This window comes from Amblyomma maculatum, chromosome 11, assembly GCF_055883805.1.
Source record: "Amblyomma maculatum isolate TAMU_Amacu chromosome 11, ASM5588380v1, whole genome shotgun sequence".
NCBI classification, from domain to species: Eukaryota; Metazoa; Arthropoda; class Arachnida; order Ixodida; family Ixodidae; genus Amblyomma; species Amblyomma maculatum.
In genome coordinates, this window is record NC_139354.1 from 52985151 (window position 1) to 53010942 (window position 25792).

The 25792-nt window shown below is 44.1% G+C and overlaps 1 protein-coding gene across 2 annotated transcripts; it reads left to right on the forward strand.

Annotated features, from left to right (window-relative positions):
• The first annotated feature begins 921 nt into the window (after nt 1-921).
• On the forward strand, nt 922-22807 carry LOC146173813 (uncharacterized). 2 transcript variants are annotated; one of them, XM_084583435.1, is made up of 8 exons: nt 922-1064; nt 9354-9366; nt 10627-10938; nt 12062-12412; nt 16120-16145; nt 17744-17867; nt 19217-19337; nt 22708-22807. In XM_084583435.1, the coding sequence occupies exons 1-8, from the start codon at nt 1002-1004 to the stop codon at nt 22739-22741; spliced, it is 1044 nt and encodes a 347-aa protein (XP_084439561.1). In that variant the 5' UTR covers nt 922-1001; the 3' UTR covers nt 22742-22807. The 2 variants fall into 2 exon arrangements, with proteins under 2 accessions (XP_084439561.1, XP_084439560.1); XM_084583434.1 differs by having other exon boundaries at nt 16120-16144; nt 17725-17867.
• The last annotated feature ends 2985 nt before the right edge of the window (nt 22808-25792 follow it).

Below are 25792 nucleotides of genomic sequence, written 5' to 3' on the forward strand. Positions count from 1 at the left end.
GCTTTTCTCTGCGGAATAAACCTAGTGGTGGCTATTACCCATGCATTCTTGGAAGGAAATTAGCACAGTTTATGAAAACTGAACATCAAACGACAAGCATAACTAACAAAACATTAGGTGTGCTTTGTCGAATGCAATGTAAATGCACAAAATAAGTCCCTGATTAACATTCTTAAACGGACGGACGGACGGATGGACGGACGGGCGAATTCATGCATACAGCACAGAAAACAAACTTTTTTTCACAGTAGCACTTCTCATAGAAAAACAATAAAGGACACTCTAGCAGTTGCTGTGAAATAGAATAATTCATAAGCTTGAGTCTGTTAGCTCTAGAGTAGGAAAACATTTCATGGCGTATAATTACTGTAAGAAGCTCAGATGTAACATACCTAATAAACAAATGTATTATGTTCCATGTGTAAGGTGTTTCGTGCGCTATTCTCACCGATAAACAAAAAGGTCACTTATAACAGTAAAATACGTGAAACGCCGGCATATATTCTTCCACTAAAGTAAAATTACTTAGCGTTGTCTTGGGCAGGCGAGTTTCTTTGCGTTTCTCCTTGACCCCCAGTACCTCAGCACATATAACAATACTGTAATAAAGAAGGATAACATACTCGAATAAGACTTCAAAGGTCATGCATAACTTTGGCGGTTGCGTGCACTGGCAGCTCTCTGGTCAGGCTGATTCTTCATTGCCGGATCTTTAGCAGTAGATTCTGTAGTACCGAAAATTCCATTGAGCCCACCCTCATTGTTTCACTCCAAGGGCGGTGACTCTACCTCTTAGAACAAAAGGAGATGTTTTATCGCTGTCTGCTACGCCCTCCGTGTCTGAGCGTACTCCGCCACTTTATCGAGCGACAGCAGGAATCCCGTGTCGATTAGCACTGTATAAAAGGCTGTGGAGGCAGCTATTGACGCTACTAAGGCTTCGACCTCGAGTGTGGCTGCGTTGACCTTCTGTCACTACCACTCACCTTAAAACCATCACCATGCATGTCGGCATTATTGCGTCCCTTCTTATGGCCTGCGTGGTTCATCAAGTCACCTCTCAGGTTAGTACTTTGGCGACAAACAACTAATTGCACCACGAGGCAATGTATTGCAACCTAAATATCTTCTCGAGTCGTACAGATTTGCACCATGCTGCAAACATATTATATTCCAATAGTTACCTAAGTATCTTCCTGTCTTACAGGCATTCATCATTCTTCAATCAATTTCTGTGCAAATAGTCGACTAAAGATCTACCCAAGGTTCACAAATTGGTAGCAGTCTTCAGATAAATTATATTTCAATATTTTTCTCGTCGTAAATATTTATAACATTCCGCAATCATGTTATCCTCCAATATTTTCCTAGACGTCTTCCATCTCGAGGCGGTGGGGTAGTGGTGAGGATGCTTGACGACTGGGCCCAAGGATGCGGGATCGAATTCCGGTCACGGCAGACACTTTTCGAGGTCACCGGTAAACAAGGTGCCCATGTGCTATGCAATGTTTATGGATGTTACACCAGGTGGTCGAAATTTCTGGAGTCCTTCACTATGGCATGCTCTAGGACGTTAAGCCCCATAAATCAAGCCAAATTTAGAAATCTTTCCTAGTCTGACAGATTTGTAGCATGCTACAACAAAATTATCTTCCACAAGTTGCCAGCGGAACCCGATTCACAGGTGGGGACAGGAGGCTATTAATAAGAGAACGTGGTTCCCGAAGGAAGTAAAATTAATGGAGGATTCTCCAACATAAATGCCTTAGTTTTCTAAATAGCCTAAAATAATCGCTTGAAAGGCGCATTATGTATGATGTATGATGCATGTGCAATGTATGATTTAAATATTTCCCACTTTTCTTAGTGTAAAATATTCATGTCGAACCTGCTACCTTAATAACGTTCGCAGAGTTCTTCCAGCGCCACCATGGAAAGCGTTCCTGAGCCGCACATAGACGGTACTTAGGAAGGCACTTTAAAATATTGCTTGGAAGTTAGCAATTGCATTCTGACCAAACAAACAAAATTTTATTCAACGATTGCAAGCATTCACGTTTTGTGATAGCAACAGGTACGATTCTGGTGCGAGCACTTACTCAGCCCTCCACATGGACGTCTATCTCATTCTGAAGGTAAAAAAGGGGCAGTCGAAGCAGCAAAACAATATTTTACAGCAATAAAGTAGTTTTAAACGGCCGCACGAAAATAAGGAGGTAAAAGCTTTAAATAAAAGTAATAAGAAGTTCACCAAATGAAAGCACAGAGAAGCCACGAAATTAATTTGCCTGTGCATTATTACTCAATGGCCTAAGGCTCCCACGTCGAAGAAACGTTGACATCGTCTTCATCGGTGTTGTTCGCAGCGGGCGATATATCCTACTTGGTCGACCGAATTAAGATGTCAAGACACGTGATCACGCATGGAAATTAGAAGTATACCGCAATGATCGCGTTAAACGGGGCGTCGGGCGTGGAATGGAAGTGATTAAAACATAGTATGTATGGCGAACTATAGGTGCCTGGAAGTGTCAGACGACTGACTTTTTTAATGAAATTCATTTTGTTTTAAGACTTAGGCCTCAGGTGGGATTTCAGCCCATGAAAATTGATTTGTAGTCGAAACACGCTAGCGACTAAGCCACGAAAGCAGCCTATAGTACATCTTGGGAGCCACATATATATCATGTGGTATTTGACGTAAAGTAATATGTAATGAGTATTTTTGTAACCAAGGAGGACCACAGTTCGCACTGGTGTCATAATTCTAACGCGGAGTTTAAGCCTCTCCATCCATCATTGTTCATTTATTCCTAAATATATTTTATTTTCGGAGTGAAATGATTGTATACCTGCAAAAGTTGGCGGCATGGAAACACTTCAGGCTGTTCATTCGCAGTGTTCGAACGTGGCCTGATTCCAAGTGATTAGACGGAAAAACGAAAAAGCTAGAAATTGGTACTGGTACATTAAAATAAAGCAAAACACGTTTTCTCAGCATATCACAGCGACGAATAATATATTGAATCCACTAATCATGTGAATCATTGCGTCCTGCAAGCAACAGTAATAAACACGTTTATTTTAGTAAGGAAGAGTTAGAGCATATGAGGTGGAGAACAGATAGATTTCGAGCTTTGTTGATCCTGTAAAGCTCTTTCTTTTTGATATTAACCATTACCAGCAGAACATAACGCTCTGACAAACTTAATCAGAAAGATGCCCACCTTACCATTGTTAAGCACTCATTCTTGGCCCCATTAGAATTGGCCCTATTAGTAAAGAGCAATTCATCTCGTTTCCTCATTCCTGATTCTCACAGTCCTCCCTAGCAGACATCAAGCTTGCTCTGGTAATTCAAAGTATATAAGTTTAGGTGCCTGTGATGAAATGTTTCCACGAAGCAACTCGTGAGAGCCAGCACATTCTTTCTCTTAGAGCGCACAACATATTCTTAGTGGGTACGTCTCCGCAGCATAGATCAGGAAACACCAAGCGTTAGAGGTCTTCAACTTCGCTTCAGAGATTATTCTAACCACCTGAGCTCTGAAGTGGGCAGGTTATTTTCCCAGCGGAGAAAAAACAAGACAAGGTAGCTCTCGATTCACATTCCGTTATTGTTTCTCATCGCTGATATCTTTTCCTTATTATCACAAATGTATTCAGCTTGTGTCTCAGTAAGAATCGCTTGAGAAGCGTACTGTGCCTCGCAGCATGAGATATCATCTCATCCCTCAATAGAACAATGCGATCTCACTGTTCTAACAGTAGACGCCCTCTCTGCGGCTATTGTTAGACATTCGCCTGTCGTTAGCTGCCTTTGTGCAAGGCAGCTGCTGCTCACTGGGAAGCACTTCATCGAATGGTGTTTACAGATAACGCTGCAAAAATATAATGAGGAGACAGCACTTTGTCTTATGATACAACAAGAAGCACTTATCAATGATCAAGTCATCACGGCGGAGGTCTAGCAAGTGACGTATGAAAAATGTTTTTCGAAACTAGGTTATTTTACGAATGATTCTGTTCATATCTGCTCGGCGTTCATCCGTTTAGGTCAATATTCAAATTTGACATTTTTTTACGCTTCTCGACTTGACCGACAGAGCCGCATCCCGCGAAAGATTACCACCGGCACTCTTCATACATAGCCTTTTGTGCACTATTTATTTCTCCCTTTACGATAAAAGAATGACGCTGGACTCTTTATATCTCATGCCAAAAAGGAAGAAATTATGAGCAAGCGGAAGACGTCGCCCGCATATTGTTCGGGGGTTGAGGAAGTGTAATATTTCAGTTCTGACAGATGAGTTCACCTTTTCAACTTTTGTTCATGAATACGGGCTTTATTTCATAATTTAGGTGCATGTAGGCAAGACCTACATGCACCTAAAGCCTATTTGCAGCGGTGGCGTAGCGGTAGAACATCCGCCTCGCATGCAAGAGGACCGGGGGTCAAATCCCGGTGCTGCGCAATTCTCCACCGGCAAAAAAAAAAAAATCCGCGTGTCGATGGAATTGCATACACAGGTTTGGGGTGCGACCTGATGCCGGTGAACACCTCCGGCAACACACTCTCTCACCAGAACAAGAGTTGGCCACCCTGGTGCAGTAATTGGCCACAACCTCCTATGATAAGTTCCATAAAACCCCGGCCCTCAGTCACCAGCGGCTGCGGAACAACTGACCACGGCGGCGGTCAGACCTGTGACGCAGCAGGGGGTGCTAAGAAAGCCTGGCTCCGCTGTACAGGCCGCCATTGGAAACTGACCCTGGCAACGTTTAATGCTAGAACCCTAGCTAGTGAAGCTAGTTTAGCAGTGCTGTTAGAGGAACTAGAGGGCATGAAATTGGATGTCATAGGGCTTAGTGAAGTTAGGAGGCCGAATGAGGCATATACTGTACTGAAGGATGGGCATGTACTGTGTTCTCGAGGTTTACCGGAGAGGCGACAACTAGGAGTAGATTTCCTTGTCAATAAGTATATAGGGGTAATATAGATGAATTCTATAGCATTAATGAGAGGGTTGCAGGCATCGTAATTAGGCTTAATAAGCGGTATAAACTGAAGGTTGTACAGTCCTATGCACCTACATGTAGTTATGATGACCAGGCTGTTGAAATCTTCTATGAATATTTAGAATCGGCAATGCGAAAAGTAAAAACGCAGTATACTGTACTAATGGGCGACTTCAATGCCAAGGAAGGGAAAAAACAGGGAGGAGACAAGGCAGCAGGTGGCTATGGCATTGGTTCTAGGAATAGCAGGGGGGAGTTACTAGTTGAGTTTGCAGAGCGCAATAACTTACGAATCATGAATACCTTCTTCAGCAAACGGAGGAACCGGAAATGGACCTGGAAAAGTCCTAACGGAGAGACTAAAAATGAAATCGACCTCATAATGTGTTCAACCCCCGCCATTGTGCAGGATGTAGAGGTAATCGGGAAAGTGCAATGCAGTGACCACAGGATGGTGAGGTCCCGAATTAGCCTAAATATGAAGAAGGAACGCAATAGATTAGTAAGAAAGAAACCCATCAACGAATTAGCGGTGAGAGGGAGGGCAGAAGAGTTCAAGATCTCGCTACAGAATAGGTATTCAGCTCTAACTGAGGATGGCGACATTACCCTAGAGGCAAGGAATAATAATTTCAGAAATATCATTACTTAGTGCGCGGTAGAGGTAGGCGGTAGGATAGTTAGAGAGGATACCGGTAAGCTGTCTAAGGAGACGAAAGATTTGATTAAGAAACGCCAGAGTATGAAAGCTTCCAATCCAACAGACCAGATCGAATTGGCCGAGATATCAAAGCTAATCAATAAGCGCAAGGTGGCCGATATAAGGAAGTAAAACATGGACAAAATTGAGCATGCTGTAAAAAACGGGGGAAGCCTTAAGTGGTAAAGAAGAAATTGGGCATAGGCAAAAACCAGATGTAAGCGATAAGGGACAAGGCGGGCAACGTCATCACTAATATGGACAAGATAGTCAAAGTAGCCGAGGAGTTTTATACATATCTCTACAGTAGCCAAAGTAGTCAGGACCGTAATGAGACTGGCGGTAGGAAAAAACAGTCAGACGTTCCACCAGTGACAAAGGACGAGGTCAAGAAAGCACTAGAAACTATGAAAAGGGGGAAATCAGCTGGAGAGGATCAGATAACTACAGATTAGCTGAAGGACGAGGGGGATATCGTGCTAGAAAAACTGGCCACCCTGTATACGCAGTGCCTGGTGTCATCGACGGTACCGGAACCATGCAAGAACGGAAACATTATCCTCATTCACAAGAAAGGGGACTCTAAGGACCTTAAAAATTAAAGACCAATCAGCTTACTGTCTGTTACGTATAAGGTATTTACTAAGGTAATCACTAATAAAATCAGGACAACCTTAGACTGCAATCAAGCAAAGGATCAAGCAGGGTTTGGGAAACGGTACTCTACTATCGATCATATCCATACCATCAATCAGGTGATAGAAAAATGCTCGGAATATAAGCAGCCCTTATACATAGCATTCATTGATTACGAAAAAGCATTTGACTCAGTTGAAACCTCGGCGGTGATGCAGGCATTGCGAAATCAGGGGGTAGACGAGCCGTACGTGAAAATGCTGGAAGATATATATAGTGGCTGCACAGCAACCATAGCTCTGCATAAAGAAAGTAACAAAATTCCCATAAAGAAAGGTGTTAGGCAAGGAGACACAATCTCCCCAGTACTATTCACAGCTTGTTTAGAGGAAGTATTCAGAGACTTGGAATGGGAGCAGTTAGGGATAAGGGTAGATGGAGAATACCTCAGTAATCTGCGATTTGCTGATGACATTGCCTTGCAAAGCAACTCGGAGGATGAACTATACAAATAATGATTGATGACCTAGACAGAAAAAGTAGAAAGGTAGGCTTGAAAATCAATGTGCAGAAGACTAAGGTAATGTTCAACAGCCTCGGGAAGGAGCAGCAGTTTACATTAGGTAGCGAAATACTGGAAGTAGTAGGCGAATATGTCTACTTAGGACAGGTAGTAACCGCAGATCCGGACCATGAAAAGGAAATAACAAGAAGAATAAGATTGGGATGGAGCGCATTTGGCAAGCACTCGCAGATTATGACTAGCAGCTTACCGGTATCGCTCAAGAGGAAAGTATACAACAGTTGCATCTTGCCTGTACTCACCTATGGGGCTGAAACGTGGAGGCTAACCAAGAGAGTTCTACTTAAATTGAGGACAACCCAGAGGGCTATGGAACGAAAAATGGTAGGGGTAACATTAAGAGATAGAAAGCGTGCAGAGTGGGTCAGAGAAATAACTCAAGTTACCGACATTTTAGTGGAAATTAAGAAGAAGAAATGGACATGGGCAGGACATGTAGTGCGAAGAGAGGATAACCGATGGTCGCTGAGGGTAACAAACTGGATTCCAAGGGAAGGAAAGCGTAGCAGGGGGCGGCAGAAAGTTAGGTGGGCGGATGAGATTAAGAAGTTCGCAGGAGTCAAGTGGATGCAGCTAGCACAGAACCGGGTTAAGTGGAGAAATATGGGAGAGGCCTTCGCCCTGCAGTGGGTATAATCAGGCTGATGATGATGATGATGATGATGATGATGAGGAGGAGGAGGAGGAGGAGGAGGAGGAGGAGGAGGAGGAGGAGGAGGAGGAGGAGGAGGAGGAGGAGGAGGAGGAGGAGGAGGAGGAGGAGGAGGAGGAGGCAAGGCCAAACCTCCATGTTTCTCAGCTTAAAAGAGCCAGCCGCGAATCTTTCACTTGTTTAAGTTCTTTTGTTGAACGTATCCTATTACCATATTCATATAATCTTTATTATTTAGCGTATGGCTACATAAGGTACACAGTACTACTGCTGTTAATGAGCATGACGAACTGGAATAGTTGGAATGGGTTCACTTCAAGAAAACAAAAGGACAGCACAAAAAACAATGACGACTGAGGAAAACGGACACAACGGCGCTGTCTCGCAGTTCAAATGTTTAATGGCGGAAAGAAGTACACTTATACCGCATAGAGGAAAGAAAAAGAAGATCAGTCTTACCGCGGGGATGCACTGGTTAGCGTATTCGACTGCTGTGCCCAAGAATGTGGGATCGAACCCTATCCGCTGAGTCCTTTTTATATGAAGACGAATAGCAAGGCGCCCGTGTGCTGTGCGATGTCAGTGCTCGTTGAACAACCCCAGGTGGTCGATATTTCCGAAGCCCTCCACTACGGCGTCCCTCATAGCCTGAGTCACTTTGGGACGTTGAACCACATAAACCAAACCAAATCAAAAGGAACGTGTCATCAACTTACAGCTGTTTGAGCGAAAGCTTCCTGTCTTAATTAGCATTAATAATGATGAGTGAGGTTTTTTGTGCTATCTTATCCGTTCCTTCCCGCATGCACATGTCTGGATGGTACAAATATTCCTCTCTCCAAGGGAGACCTAGGTCCGGTCACGTTAAATCCTGTCGGATACCAAATAAAGATATTCCTCCTCTCTCTCCGCCTCCTCCTTTCCGTCATTAAAATTTCAGTTGGAAGGCAGTGTTGCGTTAATTCGTTTTTCTTGGTTGCTCTTGTTTTTTAGCGCTGGTGTTTTTTTTTGTTTTTTTTAATGATATAATGCTGTGCTCAAGGTTTCCTTTTTCTAGTCTTCTCATATTTGTAATTCGCTTTTACGCTTTTCAAGCATTGTTTTTACTACCAAAGCACTTTTTTTTATAAGTGGAAAGTGAACATGACAACCTGGAAGTAGAGCTCAGGAGGCAATGACACATTATGGCCCAAAGTGTTTTCCTCAGCGAGTCCATCAAAGATTCCCCTGCCTGCAGATTTCCCATCAATGGTTTCTTTCCAGCACAACGCTTAATGTCAAATAATAAATTACAACTCATTTCTGATTTCAGATAAACAAAAAAATCGCCGAATAAATGTTCGTCACCTTCGCCGCGCTCGGAATGAGAATAATTTGGGGTAGCCCGTCAGCCAGCCATAATTGCGGGCACTTTGAGCATATGCTGTTCATAACATCTTCAAGGCGGAGTAGGTGAAGGCTGACTGTAATGTTGTGTAGGGCAAGCGGGAATTTAGAGCCCGTTAAAATTTGAAAATACTATCCTTGATGCTGATGACTTTCTCCATAAGCTTCCTATTTTACTCCTCACTTCATGATCTAAGAATGTGTGAAGCACTACTATGGATTGTCTACTTAATACCGCATGTTTAAATTACAATTTTTGTGGCTGAGGCGCCACCTATGAAGCCATGTAAAATACAATTATTGCTACCAAATTTACACTTATTATTTACTTTTTTTTTTCATGCGAATTCCCTTCTGCACAACGCCCTGCTTCGTAGGTTGAACCCATCGGTAAGTACTCTCAGCCACACTTACGAATACAATTTTAAACACTTGAGAAAGGTTACACCCTAGGAAAGCAAACCGAATAAATCTACTTGCAAATTTCATATAATAAAACGAAGATAAACTCAGCATAATTGTGTCTTCCTTCTCTCACCGAGTAAACAGTTTGTAACCTCTCTTAAATTTGAATTTTATTTTGGAAAGCTTACATTGGGGGCTCAGATGGTACCAACATTTCTCAGAACCAACAACTAACTTTTCTGTTGATGACTTCCAATTCCATGCGGTGGGCTCAGATTGTACCCGCATGCCAAAGCTTCATATCGAGACATTATGCTGACTGACGCCACATACTCGATCGCACCTTAAATTTCAAAATATTTAAATGCATGAGTTTCGCTCTTTTTGTGACCGCATATGCCCCACCAGACCAACAGCAAGTTTAATGCGCGCTTGTCCGTACTACGCAACTTTAGTCAATGAGTTCAGTACCACGAAGCTGATCTAAGCCGGCACGAAAAAGTAAAACTTTCGCAGAAAAGCTTGGTGCACGGCTCCTACTGCCATGGATGAAGCCTTCTTGCAAAAAAAAAAAAACTGCCGTCAAAGTGTGACCGTTTACAGAACATGGAAGGACAAATAAGAGTTAACACAGATGTATGAAAAAATATAGTGTGACACCGTATGTGCTCATCGCTCTCTGCTTGGTGCAGTCAAGCTTTTCAGCCCTTTAAACACCTACTCGAAGAGCTGACTTAACCGACAAGTGATCGTTTTGCAACCATAGATGCGTGTTTTCGAGTCGCCTTTCAAAACATACTGTTGTGAATTTCTCCTTTCAAAAGTGATTCCTTTAAACGGCCCATTCTCAGACAATCTGGCGTTAGCATTGTCTGCGTATGCGTCGTAAACGAATCACTTGGCGTTACTCTGGCACTTGGTAGGTGGCATGGTCGTCGGGTTGTCTGACGTCACAAGACCTTACGACATTACCTAGCTGGCAGACGCTGCCAACTCGAGCTTCGTCAAAGTGTTCAAGGGCCGAGATCGAAATCCAACCTTCCAGGAGCTTTAGATTCAGTCTTAGGCGCACGGCCCCTAGAGGCCATGCAGATATGTGCTCATGGCTTGCTTAACGCAATAAGACAGAAGTTGTTAACGCTTTATCGTCATCCCAATAGCGACTGGCGGAGCTTAAGAGTCCTCCAAATTTTACCATCATTTGTGACAATTAATTTCATTGGCCCTATTTTTTTCACCTTCCAGCGAAGAACATGGCCCCTCATGATGTCCATGTTGTCTTCCAAGACCAAGCTTGCATGCACGAATTGAGCCAAGACGCCTTCACGGCTAGCATTTCCTGGCAGTCACCGCGAATTAGCCACCCTATTCGCAAATACGTCATCCACGTCTCTACTCCCGGGGCCTACGACACCAAGACTCGTGTTGACGGCAGTGTGACGCGACAGGAGTTGTACTTGGAGTGCAATAGCGCCTACGTGTTGCGTGTAGAAGCCCTCTACGAGTCTGGAGAGTCGGCCTTTTCCGACTCCCTCTTTTTTGTCACTGAAGATCCAAGTGAGTAACCATTTTTCTTTCAAAACTACTCTATACGACTGATACTTGCATGACACGTACTTAGCGCATCTGGTTTTTATGCACCGTCGATTATTTCAGAATTTACAAAAAAAGCCCGAAGGTTTTCATTCAGAACAACGTTAATGAGGAAACTAATTTAAGAATTTGGATACCCAAACTATTATGGAGCCTACTTTGCTCTATATATTCCTATTCTCGGTGTGTTAGATTAGAATAATATCAGCAATGGACCAAACACACTTTATGATACAACTGTATGCAGAAGATGCATTCAAATTTTGCGTGACGTGATCATCCATCTTGAAACGGTGTCGCTCGCAAATACGGTCACTCAACGAATTAACCAAACAAGACTCAGCACCCATTACACCGGATCTTTAGAAAGCTCTTAATAAGAATTATTAGAATGCATTTCGCTCAATCCTCTCCCAGATATCTGAGGGCACAATTTTAAGATCTATTCAAAAGCTTGTAACTGAAAGAAAGGCTCGCATTATGCGGGGCAAGTTTCAGCAGGTAAACTGAGAAGCTTAGTTTTATCTCATAATCCTGTGATGGCGTCCTGTTTCCTTTTTTATGTGTCTAGTTACATTTTTAAAACAACTGTCTTGAGGCCCATAAACCAAGCGCATGAAAAGAACCGTTTAGGACAAGATTTTATTTACCCTTTTTTAAGTCTGCTAAGAAAATGCTCTAACTTTCATTCCTTAACACTTGGCAAAATATTTAAAGCCGGACCAATATTCTTTCTTTTCATTTTTAGGTGGTTATCTTCCTCTGGCCAGGCCTTCGTTTCAAATTGCTACATTCTTTAAGAAGTTTCATTTACAAATTTCAGTCAAACTTTTTCCTAATTATATTCGAAGTGAGATAGCATTTAATGGAGTCATCGGGCTTTGCAAACCTACAGATAAGACAATGACGCATGACTTACATTAGACACCCAATTGTTATCGGGGCTGTCTTTGATGGGTACTGCATTCCAGCATCAATATCAGTGATGATGCCTATTTACAAAACTAAATGCAAGCACACAACTGTTTCTCATCAGACTTTGTTTTTCGTCTCACAAATGTTTGCTGTTGTTTCCATCCCCATGCAGATTCCAAGGTCCTCCCACAAGCACTTAGTGCAGTCGATGTTGGCAAAAAATGCAAGTCCGATTCCAAAGATTACGATACTACTTCCATAAGACTGTCCTGGAAACCGGCTCAGACTGGCCCCTTCAACCTCACCGGTTACACGGTCACCGTCACTCACGAGAAACGCTTCCGCAGGGTATTTCACCTCAGCAAATACGACAACAGCTTCGTGTACGACGCCGCCAGTTGCGAAGGCCCCACGTTCTTCAGTGTAAACGCCCGGGCTCTCGCCAGTTTCCCTCTCCTCGACGAAACGGTGGCAGAAATCAGCCTCCCAGCTGCCTTCGCTGTTTTCTCCGACAAAACAAAGGGTGAGCCATTTGGTTTAAGAGACGCATCACATCACCGGAAAAACATGATGAAACACTATAAAAACATAAGGGTTCTTTCAAATGGTCCGCTATGAATTAAAGGATCTATAACATAACGCTGTGCTAAGTTCGAACTACAACACACCAGAGTTAAGGGTCCTGTTAAACGGAGAAGTAGCCGGCGCCGGCGGGGTGAGGAGAAACTCCAGACTAGCCGAGAAGCTGTACAATAACAAGTAATTAGAACATTAGCAAACGGGCTTATCAAGATATCTCAAACGTCATTATGACATGTCAGTAAATAAAGGCAATGAATCGTGATGAAAATATCATTGTGTAATTAGCCAGGTATTGGATCCTTCGCCCTTGGCTTGAGAGCGGGACGCCCTGCCTGTAGGCCTCCGCAGGCACGTGAATGTGACTTGATAAAAGCGGGTTTTATGCGTCCGCCGTGAATATTTTCACTAAGATGGGCAGTCTACGTCTTCATATGCTGAAGAATTTGTGTGCGATTACTGACGTACTAATTAAGAGTGTACTAATCAGGCCAGTGCGAAGTGCATGTTGGTGAGGGGTGAGCATGTGTATGATTGTATGCAATTACGACGAACACTGAGAGAGATGCGTAGTGATTGCGTCCAAGTGAGGCACGTGCCAAGCATTGGCCAACTGTAACAAAAAAAAAAAGAAAGTTTTAGTGGTATGTGGCTATTTATTGTTAGATATCAAAAGGGAAGGAAAGTATGTTTACAGCTCCGGTATCTGCTATCTGATATCTGAAGCACCTGAACTGGGACGGCGGAAATAAAGGGACAGTGAGGGAGCGGTAAAGGAAATCATAGAGGTAAACGATGTTTGTTTTTGTGTGGGCAAGAGGACAGAAACCGGAAACGGATAACACTGTCGGACAGGTTACTTAATGGAAGAGCTTAGAGTTTCTTGTTTTTTTTTTTCTGGGGACTAAGATGTATAAGCCTAATTAAAATCTAGCTGTGCCTACTTTTTCCATCATGTCTCCGGTGATAATTTCCCTCAAATCATAATATTTATGCCTTGCTCTCGCAATTCACTTCCAGTGTTGTAAATGTAACTCTAATTCCTTCCCACATGAGTGTTTCGATAAGGTCAAGCCAAGTTCTCAAACTCATTTCTCTTCCTCTTTTTCTTAGGATACTATAGTGGTGATAAGGCGGCATTGGATTCCTTCATGAAAGCTGTTCTAACCATTCTGTGTAAAAATAGTTGTTGATCCCACCGCGATGGTTTAGTGGCTAGGGCTCTTGACTACTGAACTCAAGTAGGCGGGACCGGATCTCGGCCAAGGCGGCCACTTTTTGATGAAGGAGAGAATTAAGGCGCCCGTGTAGTGTGCCATGTCAGTGCAAGTTATACCCCAGTCACACGGTCATTTTCAAAGGCGATTGAATCGATAGCCTTCCAGATTTTCAATTGCGATCGAACTCGAAGGAGTTGTGCCTCTGCTACACGGCAAAACTCGAAGCCTATTGAAATATTTATGGTGTTTGGCGCCAAACTTCTGTGGCGCCACTATTGTTGCTTTCGGGTTCGCTTAAAAAGTAAAATCTCTCTATAAGTACAGAATAAAATATAACTGTTACCTTTTTTTAGTAACTGCAGGTGCTTAGTTGTTATTCAAGGACAACTTTTTTTTAACGCTTTGAAGTTCATACGGCTGTGCTTTTCATTGTGTTTGCTTTTCTCGGCGGTGCATGTTGCAGTGGTAGAGAGTACATAAATAATGTGCCTTAAAAACGACCGATCAATTATTACGGATATTAATATTTTACCACGTAAATTAAATATATAAAATAAAAACGCTTGTTAAAGTTTTTGTATCGTAAACGCGCTGTGCACGTGTGTGCGTGACGACGCTGCTCGGGTCAGCGCTAGCAACCTTGCGCAACGTTCGAAGGCCTTCGAGATCTCGATAGAGTTCTGAGCTGTTCCGTTGACTAGATTGACTATCGACTCAATGGCCATTGAAAACGCCCGTGTGGCAGCTTTCGAAGGTCTTCGAGTCGATAGACAGTCGGTTCGAGGGCCTTCTAAATGCCCGTGGGACAGCGCTATTAAAGATCTCCAGGTGGTCCAGCTTTCCGAAGTCCTCCCCTAAGGCGTCTCCATAGCCTGAGTCGCTTTGGGACGTTAACCTTTAAAGACCAAACCAGAATAAGAATAGTCGTCTAACCAATAGCGTTTCTACGTTGTATTCGATGGGGTTTATGCTATTCTGAAAATTTTGAGTGCAGGGAAGACGGTTTCGTTCGTTTTGCTCAACTTTGGAGCCGACGTATGCACTAAGAGCTAGCCCGAACACTGATGTCAATATTATCTCCCAGACAAGCGAGTTTTGACATGCAATTTTGCAAAGGCAGGCGTTGTCAGTAAGGTCTCGTTTACCTGATGCCGAAGACAAGTGAATCGGGAAATAATATAACGCGAAAGGGCAATGACAAAACCACGTCTATGGTGACAAAACGAGTACCATCATGTGCGCTACCCGTGCGTGCGCTCATGCACATTCCAAGGTAGCATTTTATTACACACTGAAAACGCCCGTAAAACAAAGTATCAGCAGCGTGTTGTTGAAGGCTAGCGGATCACAGATTTTTTGCCAAATCTTTAATCAAATGCCCTCGACACCTTCGTGCCGTCTAGAATCCTCAAGACAGCTTACAGTGAAGGCTTAAATCAAGCTATGTGGCGTTTGCAACGGCTATAAGTATTCGCCGTTGCCACCTGGAGGGCCAGTTCAGGACGACGTCACTGCACAATTATTAACTACGCATAAACGTTCTCTTCAAAGTGCCCTCGACAACCTCGTGCCGTGTACACCCGGCTGTGGTGTCCTTGAGATTCGTAGACATTAATAGAGGTGTCGCGCGTTTTCGCTTTGTCTACTTGGGTTTAGCCGTGTTAAACCATTGTTAGTTTGTTTTGCCAAGGGCCAAGAAAGATTTCGCCTCAAAATGAGCTGTTCGTGTAGTCGTCTACCTTTTTGCATTCCTGTGTCTTCCTGAATATGACCAATGTAAGACTGTAATTTGCCAACGTAGTGTCAACACTGGCCCAAGGTTTGTGCCGCTTGGGAAGTATTTTTCAGTTTGACCACATTTTTATGTAACCATGATCATACCAAATACACCCACTGCAAGGCGAAGGCCTTTTGTCTCTCGACCAACAAGAATTAATTTTTCATTTTATCATTCTCATCACCATCACACTGCCTACATTCCACTCCAGGGCAAAAGGCTACTCCCATATCTCTCCAGTTGTGTTTTGTGGTGGAGTTTTGAAATATTCCCCCTGCATGCCATTATTCAAGTGTCTATGGGTTGCCTTCGTTTTCTATGAATTATATCTAATATAAGCCTACCTAAGAGTTTTATATTTCGTGTTTTCAAAAAAATGCGTTATCTGAGAAGATATATATTATATTTAGAACAACAACGAAGCATATATCTTTGGGCCGTAATAAAACCCGTAACAAGTCAAGATGGTTTGCTATCTACTTCCGAGAAAAGACTGCATCAATCAATGTTAGCTGCGAACAAAACAAACTTATCTCTCACATGCTCTCGCAAATCATGAAAACTTTCTGCATACTGTGTGAACTCTACTGAGCACGTTTCGGCATCACAAGCTGACTCGAAAAGGCTGTAACGAAAAATGTATTTGTTTTTCAGCCTACATTGTCCCCGCTCCACAAACGGTAAGTTTCGTTTTGTTTTTTGTTTTTTTTTTTACATGCTGGCTTGTTATTTTCTCTAAAACGTAGTTTCTTTTTTGTTATTGAATAATCATTCCGCTGCGCTATATTTAATCGTGTATCGATGTTGCCCTCTCCTTACGGCTGCTGTTGTCTGACCCCATATATCATTGGCCGTAGGGAATCATAGTTTGAGCTTTCAACTTCTCCTTGAGAAGTAAAACAGAGATCAAAGTTTTCACTGTAGTCCTGTAGAACTTGTGCTTTAAGGGATTATTCAATTCATCATCTGACCTCTAACCCACTGCGCGGAATTTTTGAAGTCTAAGCTAGTTACAAGTTTAACCCTTCAAGAGATGACACCGCTAAATATTTACGGACTTAAAATTTGATTCTATGTCTTTTTTACTCTATAGAAGATATGCGCACTGCTCCCATTATTTCTTCGTAAAAGAATGAGTACAATGCAGTTGGTTTTTATTAGTAAAACAACGGCCTTCACAAAACTAAGCAGCAGGGAGGGGAAGGGGCGTCGAAGCGTTTTCTTGCCCTTTTATCCAAAGTGTAAATTCTTCCCTGAGACTTGCTATTGTGATCTGCTGAATTTTTTCAGTACTGAAAAATACAGTCACACAATCAGCAGCGACCTGCAGTACACTCCACCGCAGGGATAAATAAGCTCGCATACTCCTTCAGTTAACCCAGTAATATGTCTGCTACATCTACATTATCCGCAAACTTCCTAATCTCACCCACACGTCATTCTAGCGCCCCCTTTTGTGCTTGCCTTACCTTGAAGTTCAGTCTTTTAACCTTACCGAACATCTGCAGTTATCTTGCATTCCCGTTAAATACACAATTCAACCCAATATCGACGAGAACGTCATTAGTTACTAGCTAAGAGTACAGTCAATAGAGTGTTGAACTGAGATTAGAAAGTCTGCTCAAATTATGTGGGTGCAAATGACACAGGCCCAGGCTAGTAGCAGGGATATGGTAAAGGCATTTGCACTGCAGAGTGTTGAATTCAGATTAGGGTTAGTACGAGCATGGCTGGTACATGTTGAAGAAAAGAAAACAGCTCTAAAGAAAGCGGGACAAGAGAGAGAAAAAAAATGCGTTTGTTTCTTGTCCTGTCTTCGTGAACGCTATTTATTCCGGTTTTTGATTATAATAATGTTAGAGCTAGCGCTTCGCGTTTATATATCTGGGATAACAACGAGGTTGCTGCAGCTGCTGACTTACCCTTAATTGTATGGCGTTTCTGAAGTACTTCCCTGAGCACTTACGACATTATGATGTAACATGTTCTTTCTAATGACAACGTTTTCTGAGCTCGAATTTCAGTTTTACCACGAAAGAATCTGTATCATAAGAAGGTAACCATGAGTGTCAGGAAAGACGCCTATAATTATGAACAATTTCGTACACTCGGGTGTTAGATCTTGGGAATGCTTTGTTAAAGTGGCAATGGCAGCAAAAACGAGGGCCTGTAGCTAGTTGTTGAGCAAGTCAAAGCCAACACGAGAAAATGATACACACTGTCTCACCTCGACCTAAACCGAAATTTTATATCATTCTGGACCTCCACTTCTCGCCAGACGACAAGGGCTACCACTGTGACTGAAGGCTACACTACGGCTAGCCAGAGTGTTTCGTCTACAACTACGAAGCAGGACTCAACAACTCTGCTACCCCACGAATCCACCACTCACTTTCACGATGGTATGTTCACCCGCCGTATTTTTTTTAAGAAAGATGGCCCCTTACAATTCACCTTGACAGCCGCAGGTCAGAATGCGAGTTATTCAAATAAATGATCGTTGTTGCTTATTTAGGAATGATTGGTGATGTTCATTAGGTAGAGTAAATGTGATACTCAATAGATTGAAAATATGTGTAGTATGTATTCCGTAGCTACCGGATATTACTGGAAAACGGCAGTTGAAAGCACAATAGCGGACGACTTCAAGTACTCATTCAGGATGAATGAGAATTATTCGGAGCATACTGCACCATCAGAATCCCGAGGAATCTCTTTAGTGTAGTACAAAATGCATCAAAATCTGCCCAGGCAACATAAATCAAATCTAGCTTTCTTGGACACCACTTTTAACAGCAACGCAATTGAGGAATACTGTAGGATTTTCTCATTAAGATCCTGATTTGAACAGCCTAGTCTACCGACGGGATCTTGCTTTTATAGTGTTTCCTTCTCTCCTGTCAGGTAGTTGAGCCAGCCACAGCAAATAAATTCGGTGCATTTTTGACAATTATAAACAGAAAACTAACAGACTTCTTAAGTGGGAACTGAGAGTATTAAATATTTCTTATGACTTCAGTCTTAAGATGCACGAAAAATTGCGTTCAAAAGCACTAACCGCTGAAAAATGCTCATGCCCAGGAGTTTTGCTTACACCTTCACTACTGCAAATAGTATTTTACAAGCTTGATGCAAAAATAAAGTATGCGGCTACTAAAGATCGCCACTAAATATTGTTTACATGCTGTTCTCTTTATAAAAACTTTTCCTGTAGGGTTACCTTATTTGCTTTTGAGAACTGTGTTCTTAAACAATATTTCTTAATATTTTCAATCTAATGTCGTAGCTTGGCCACTTGTCTCGAACATTTATGATATTAGGGGAAAAAATGAAAGTGTATCTCAGAATAAAATCTTGAGGGAGAGTTGGTGCTGCATAGTACCCGGAAATAAAGCGCAACGAACACAAAAACGTGAATAGTCTATTCACGTTTTCGTGTTCGTTGCGCCGCACTTCTGGGTACAACGAAAGCGCCTTTACCAACCCTACTGAAAAACAAAAAGTTCTAAGGGGCAATAACCTCTTAAAATCTCGAATCGCATAGACTCTCATATGGTGCGCATCATTATCATGAAATATCGTACATAATTTATGATAATGTACAAGAATCTATGAGAGCTTATGCAATTATATGCGACTTGTATGTGATTTGTTAGGTGAATTGAGTGAGATTGTGTGAGAAAATGTGAGGTTATTGCCTCATACAATTTTTTCAGTAGGGAAAAAACACTATTTTTATTTCCTTAACCAGTTGAGCCCGCTGCCTCCGGCCTTTCCACGTCTAGCATCCTCTGCATCGTACTGATTCCTCTGGCTGTCATCCTGCTGGCTGTTCTCCTCTTCTTCAGTTACAAGAAGTACAAGCAGGGAGGGTGAGGTTTCTTCCATTTAGGAGCGCATTCTAACATCCTGTGCAGCCACTTTGAGATGTGGATCATTAGGCAATGTGCTGCGGTATTTGTGTGTTTGTGTTTTTTTTTACCCGGAGAGACTCGTGTGGTACGTTTCACTTCGCATGCTTCTGAAATCTTGCTACACTTGCTCCCAAGCTTAAACCGTGAATCAGAAGCACCCTCAAGGCATCCATTTTAATCTCCGCTTGCATAGTCAAATAGCACAGTTTTTCAAGATGCAGCGCAAAGCAAGCAATATTCTTGCCTCCTGTTTTGGAGACTAAGAGAAAACGCTGCCCTTATTTGTGAATTTTGTTCGGTGCATACGTCGTTCTGGTAAGTGCAAGTGGGTAGTTTATGGGAAGGGAATTAAGCTAAAGATGGAGCTAGGCTCATAGGCGATAGGTTATGACTTCTGTGAGATGACGGTGGTTGAAATAGGGTGCTGCGTGGGAAGTGGGTGGCGATCTTCTTGAAGGTTGAAGTGGGTGGCTGGTGAATGCAGGTCAAGTCCCAGGTGGCGGATGGCTAATTTTCGAGATTAGAGAGTTTTAGTTTACCGTCATCCGCGATCCGCTACCGTGATCCGCCGCCGCGCGTTCTACTGCGCATGCCCAGATCCCCTTGACGCCGATAGATGGAGTCACGTACTGGATGTCGGCACATACACCTGCCGCGTCGGGACCAATCAGCTTGTGCGCCCCGCCCACGTGCGGTAGAGGGTCACGGCAAGCTAAATCTCTCTATTTAATCAGGTGGCAGCGATGCCATTTCGGCAAAGTGGGCTCTACACGCTTCGAGTAAATTCTTGCCTCGTTCGAACAATGAGGTGGCAGTGATGGCTGTTCCAGGCCTTTCGGTGCAACACCGCAGCACAGGAAGGAGGTAAATCTAAAGTTAACTTTTGCATAGCTAACGTGGCCACCTCACGAGATAGGACACACTGCCGCGAAAACCCTTCCTCATTCTGCCAGTCCAACTAATACTTTTCTCCTCATCGCTATGAATGTCGTTCCTTTGAGCTCTTATGCTGAGCTGAACATGGGGCTATGAGTTTTCCACCTTAGGAAATAGCCCTAACTTACCAGTACTCACCTACGGCGCAGAAACGTAAAGAGATTAATCAACTAACTTTTCATTCAAGCGAGCAGACACGCAGCAAATTTTCAAAACAAAAATACGCACCCGACACCGTCACGATACATGAAGACAGCACAGGGGCAGATTGCAAAGGCGATTAAATTAGTTGTCGGTTAAATCAAGAAGTGTTCCTAGGCAGCTAGGGCATGCAATGCGAAAGGGAAAACTAGCAAGGATAACCCACAGTCAGACCGACAGATCACATCAGAAGTTCTAACGGACAAAGTGCATACAGGCTCCTCGTCGAACGGGGTTCACATTAGCTTGGCCGATGGTGGTGGTGGTTACTATGCACGTCCCTCTTCACGCTCATACATAGCTTCAAGTGAAGTGACAATCTGGTACTGAATAATTGTAAAAAAGTAAACGCAGCCGACGTAGTTCGGCTGCGTTAACTTTTTTCAAAGAGTTTGGGGGCACTTTTATTTTACGCAACCCGAAAAGATAGCATACGTCACAGGACACTGCGATTCACGCGGTGTTCGCTGAAGGTCTGCGAATCACGACGCGCTCCATAATGTCGTCACCGCTATTATTCTTCCAGGTTATTGGCATTCTGAGCAACATAACAGAAGTTTATTTCGTTTAGACAAGTGATTATCAAATGGGTGGACTCCAGGGGTTCCGCGAAGCGAATTTCGGGGTCTACAAAACCCACGCCACAACCAGAAAAGAGGGGTCACGCGATAGTTCTAGCCTGACTAGACACATTTTTTCATGCATGTTAAAAGCACGCATGTTTAAGGCCAACTTTAGCTTCTCAGGTCCAAATAAACGCGAGAAGAGTGCGGAAACTGAGAGCACAGGGGAGAGGGAGGGCGTGTGCTGATGCCCGCATTACTGAAACCCGACCTCTGGCTGCACTTCTGAACGGCTCTCCAATGTAAAGCGTCTCGGATGTCCAACGAGTGAGTGGCGTGGCTTTTGAAGAAGTCTAATCCATTCTAGCGGTTCATATCATACCGGCGCCGATGCATCGTCTCTTCCTCGTGTCCTCGCATCGCTACTGAAAAAATTGTATGAAAATTGTAAAATTGTACCTCACATTTTCTCTCACTCACAATGTCACTCAATTCGCATGAGAAATCACATACAAGTCACATATAATTGCATAAGATCTCATAGCTTCTTGTACATTATAATAAATTATGGGAAATATTTTATGATAATGATGTCCACCGTATGAGAGTCTATGCGATTTGATGAGATTTTGTGAGGTTATTGCCCCGTAGAACTTTTGGTTTTTCAGTAGATCTGCTTGCCGCGGCAGGCTGGCTTATCAAGAGCGCGTTTTAAGAGGCCAGTCTAGCCTTGAATCAACCCCAATTACGCAACGTGCTTCAGTGGCAACAGTAGCAGTCCGCTAAAGATCCCCGCCCCCCCTGCTTCTACGGGGTCCCCAACACTTCCACTGGTCCACACGGATTTCACAGCACATCCATGCTCGAAAACCATTGATTTAAACTACGCAACATTGACGACCCTGTAATGGCCAGAATGTTTATAGAAATTTGATCCCGCTTATAAGAAACCTCGCTACTGGCCACCTTGCCATCACTACCGAGGTCATGTATAGCAGCGCTGAATCTTCAGAGTGACCAACGCCTGGTACATGTTCGTTTGAATCCCGGCTTTAATCGTTTGATATGCTGCCTCATTTCATTCACTCCCCATTAAAATTGGCTGTTCTTAGAAAGGTTCAAACGCCATCACTGCGCAGCATAACATTGATGTATGACTGGTTGGTAGACATGGGCTTAGTAGTGAACATAGGAATCTATACTTAACTAGGGTAGCTACGAGGCACATATCCCCGAAAAAAGATTGAAGTGTGTGGTTCGCTCTCGTGAGGTATTAGAATGTTACACTGGTCCAATAAGGCTATTGGGACAATAGGATCCCATCAGTTGAGCATCATATCAGAAGGCAGCATCTTCCTCCTTTACACGTGCAAATCAGAACAATTGTGAACCTGTCACGTAATTTATCTTAAAATAATTAACTTGTTATCTGAGGATATACTAGGACGCAGCACATATTGTCCCCACGTTCTTACTTAAGGAAAGATCCCTATTCGGACACCAAAAAAAGCAAATGGATGCATGTGAGCATGTCTGAATAAGTGCATATCATCTTCCTCGTCACTCGATATAAACATCTATTTCCCCCATTTGACAGTGACACGAAGTTTCTCCTTTATGTTTTGCAGAGAGGGCCTTCTCAGCACTTCGGGCAGTCCATGAAGCACATCGCAAGCTCTTCGCAGGCGCAGAGACTTGCTTCTTTTTTAATAAATATTCTGTGCAAAATTTTATGTTCCACCAACTTTCGGCAAAGTAGTAGACCTCTCTAAAACGTACGTAGCTAATTGCGCGTGCTTCTGCGTTCTGCGGCGCAATGTTCATCAGTTTATTGTATCAGATTTTTTTCTAGGGGCCTCATTTTGCATCGTCGGCGACCAGAGCATCTTGAATCGGACGGGCCACATCTCTTCACTCTCTCCTCCTCACTTTAATCTATGGCCTGCAACATTAGATAGGGAGCCCCGCTATAAAGTTTAGAGTCAAACGCCTTGGGCTCTATCCTTCTGACTATACGCTCATTCAAGAAACTCGACCTGCGACAGTACGAGGCACTGTCGGTGTCCTGTTCGCTTGCGAGAGGCTGTTGTTGGATATTAAGTAATCTACAAGTCGCCATCTCTTTATGAAATATCCGAAGAATTCAATGTCATCTAGTTAAATGTGCACGGGCTCGGACCGGCACGAAAGCCCGTACTCGGCCCAGCCCGCGGGCTGGGCTCGGGCCGCTCGAAAGCCCTCTGCTTTGGGCTCGAGCCGGGCCGGGCCAAGATATATTTGTCTCGGGCAGGCCGGGCCGGGCAAAACTCCCCGACTACGAACACATGAAACTGAAGGAGCACCGCAAATGCTTTAATTCAATGCATAACTTGTTTTTGCTCAATAAGATAACTCTACGTATGTGCTGTGCCTCTATATATTAAGCAAACTTGTCATTTTAAACGTGAGAAATCAACATTTCAAAATCTTGGAAAAACGTGTCGTCCTGAAATTATTTCTTAGCTTCAACTGCAATTATAGCATGACGGGCCGGACCGGGCCTTAAATTTGAGCGCTGGGCCGCGGGCCGGGCCGGGCTGAGGCCCTTTCAGAAGCGGGCCGTTCCCGGGAACGTCAGGTCTGGGCCAGGCTCGGGCTCAAAATTTCGGCCCGTGCACATCTCCAGCTATGCTTTGGCCTAAGCCACTCATTGGAAAGCCAGTAAAGGCGCATATTGAGACACTGGTTGGGACTCCTGCCAAAACACAATCCACACAAGAGACACGCTGCTGAAGCGAAAAACTTTGCTTGCAATGATCATCATCGCAGGAAGAACACTTTCGCCACTTGCTTTGGAAAGTCTGTATATCAGGAGGTCTGTAAATTATAGCAGAAGGGAGGCAAACCAGACTGCAAAAAAACTAAAACTGACCATTTGTTTTTCGCTATTCTAATGAATATTGTAAGGCAACGCGAAGGTCGGACTTGGGGAATCAGGCTTTATTACAGACCTGAAGCCTTGGTCGCACACTGCAGCCAAACACACTCCGCGATGACGATGGGTATCTACAAGAGGGAGCAGGATGAAGATGAAGCAGCACGTTCAGCAGTGTGGAAGATGAAGCGCCACACAGTGCTCACACTATTTCGCCCGCGCAGTTCAAGCGGCCAACCTGGCCGCAATTAGTCCGCAGGATTGCGCCGAATAAAAGGTTTCATACGTGAAACGTGGACAACTTCAGTGCCACGGTAACGACAGTCCGGAGGAGGGTAAACAGGGGAGACGCGATAGTTGACCGGGGAGGTTTTTGCAACAACTGTGTAAGGACCAATGTAACGGTGCTGTAACTTGTCACAAAGGCCAGGAGTGCGTAATGGGGTCCAAAGTAACACCTCGTCGCCGGGACGGAACGAAACTTGGCGATGGGTTGCATCATAGCGGTACTTGCGGTCTTCCTGGCTAGCTTCCGTGTTGACGCGAGCAAGCCGGCGTGATTTGGCCACTCGGGAAAGGAACTGGTCAGGAAGAGAGGATGAGGAACTGGCATGTGTAGAAAGAAAAGAGGCGTCAAGAAAGGTAGCGGGAGAACGGCCGTAGACGAGGAAAAACGGGGTGTAACCTGTGGTCCGCTGTACAGCCGTATTGTAGGCGAACGTAACAAAAGGAAGTATTACGTCCCAGTTTCGGTGGTCCTGGTCGACATACATAGACAACATGTCAGAAAGCGTGCGGTGGAACCGCTCAGTCAACCCATTGGTCTGCGGGTGATAGCTGGAGGTCAATTTGTGATGTGTGGTTGAGGCCTCAATAACTTCGGCTACAATCTTCGACAGAAATGTCCGACCACGATCGCTGAGAAGCACTTGAGGGGCCCCATGGCGCAGTACGAGCGATTCCAAAAAGAAGGTCGCGACCTCATGTGCTGAGCCATTAGGCAGGGAAGCGGTCTCAGCGTAGCGTGTTAGGTGGTCGACGGCGGTGACGATCCAGCGATTACCTCGTGCGGACAATGGAAGTGGCCCGTATAAGTCTATGCCAACAACGGTAAAGGGAGTAGCAGGGCAAGGTAGCGGCTGTAGTAGGCCAGCAGGAGGAGAAGTGGGCCGTTTGCGGCGCTGACATGGCAGACAAGAGGCGACGTATTTTGCCACACTTGAGGCGAGGCCTGGCCAGAAGAAACGGGCTTTCACGCGGTGGTAAGTTTTATGAAAGCCTAAGTGACCGGCTGTAGCATCATCGTGGAAAGCCGCCAGGATACGGATGCGAAGCGTTTTCGGAATAACGGGGACCCAACGGGTGCCTTCGGAGCAATAAATATAACGGGAGAGCACGCCGTTGTCAAGTTTGAACTTTTGGAGTTGCCTGCGCATCCTAGCGGTAGGAGGGTGAGAAGCACCGGTGAGAAGGTCGATTAGGGAAATACAGTAGGGATCTGCTCGCTGGTTTGAAATAATGGCGTAGCGATCTGGAGCAGCGGCAAGAGTAGCACAGGTTAAGGTTGGGGCTCTGGACGACATTGGGACGTCGAGGGTGCACACAGGAAGGCTCGAGGAAGCACTAGGTGGTGAATCTGAGAGCGGGCAGCGGGAAAGAGCATCGGCATCTCGATGTTTGCGTCCCGATTTGAATACGACATCAAAGTGGTACTCCTGCAAACGCAGAATCCAACGGCCCAGGCGTCCAGTCAAATTTTTGAGGGTTGATAACCAGCACAGAGCGTGGTGATCGGTAAC

Coding starts and splice junctions, on each gene's coding strand:
- LOC146173813 (XM_084583434.1), top strand. CDS start 1,002: ATGCATGTCGGCATTATTGCGTCCCTTCTTATGGCCTGCGTGGTTCAT. Junction 17,868..19,216: donor CACCACTCACTTTCACGATG/GTATGTTCACCC, acceptor TTCCTTAACCAG/TTGAGCCCGCTGCCTCCGGC. Junction 19,338..22,707: donor AAGAAGTACAAGCAGGGAGG/GTGAGGTTTCTT, acceptor TATGTTTTGCAG/AGAGGGCCTTCTCAGCACTT.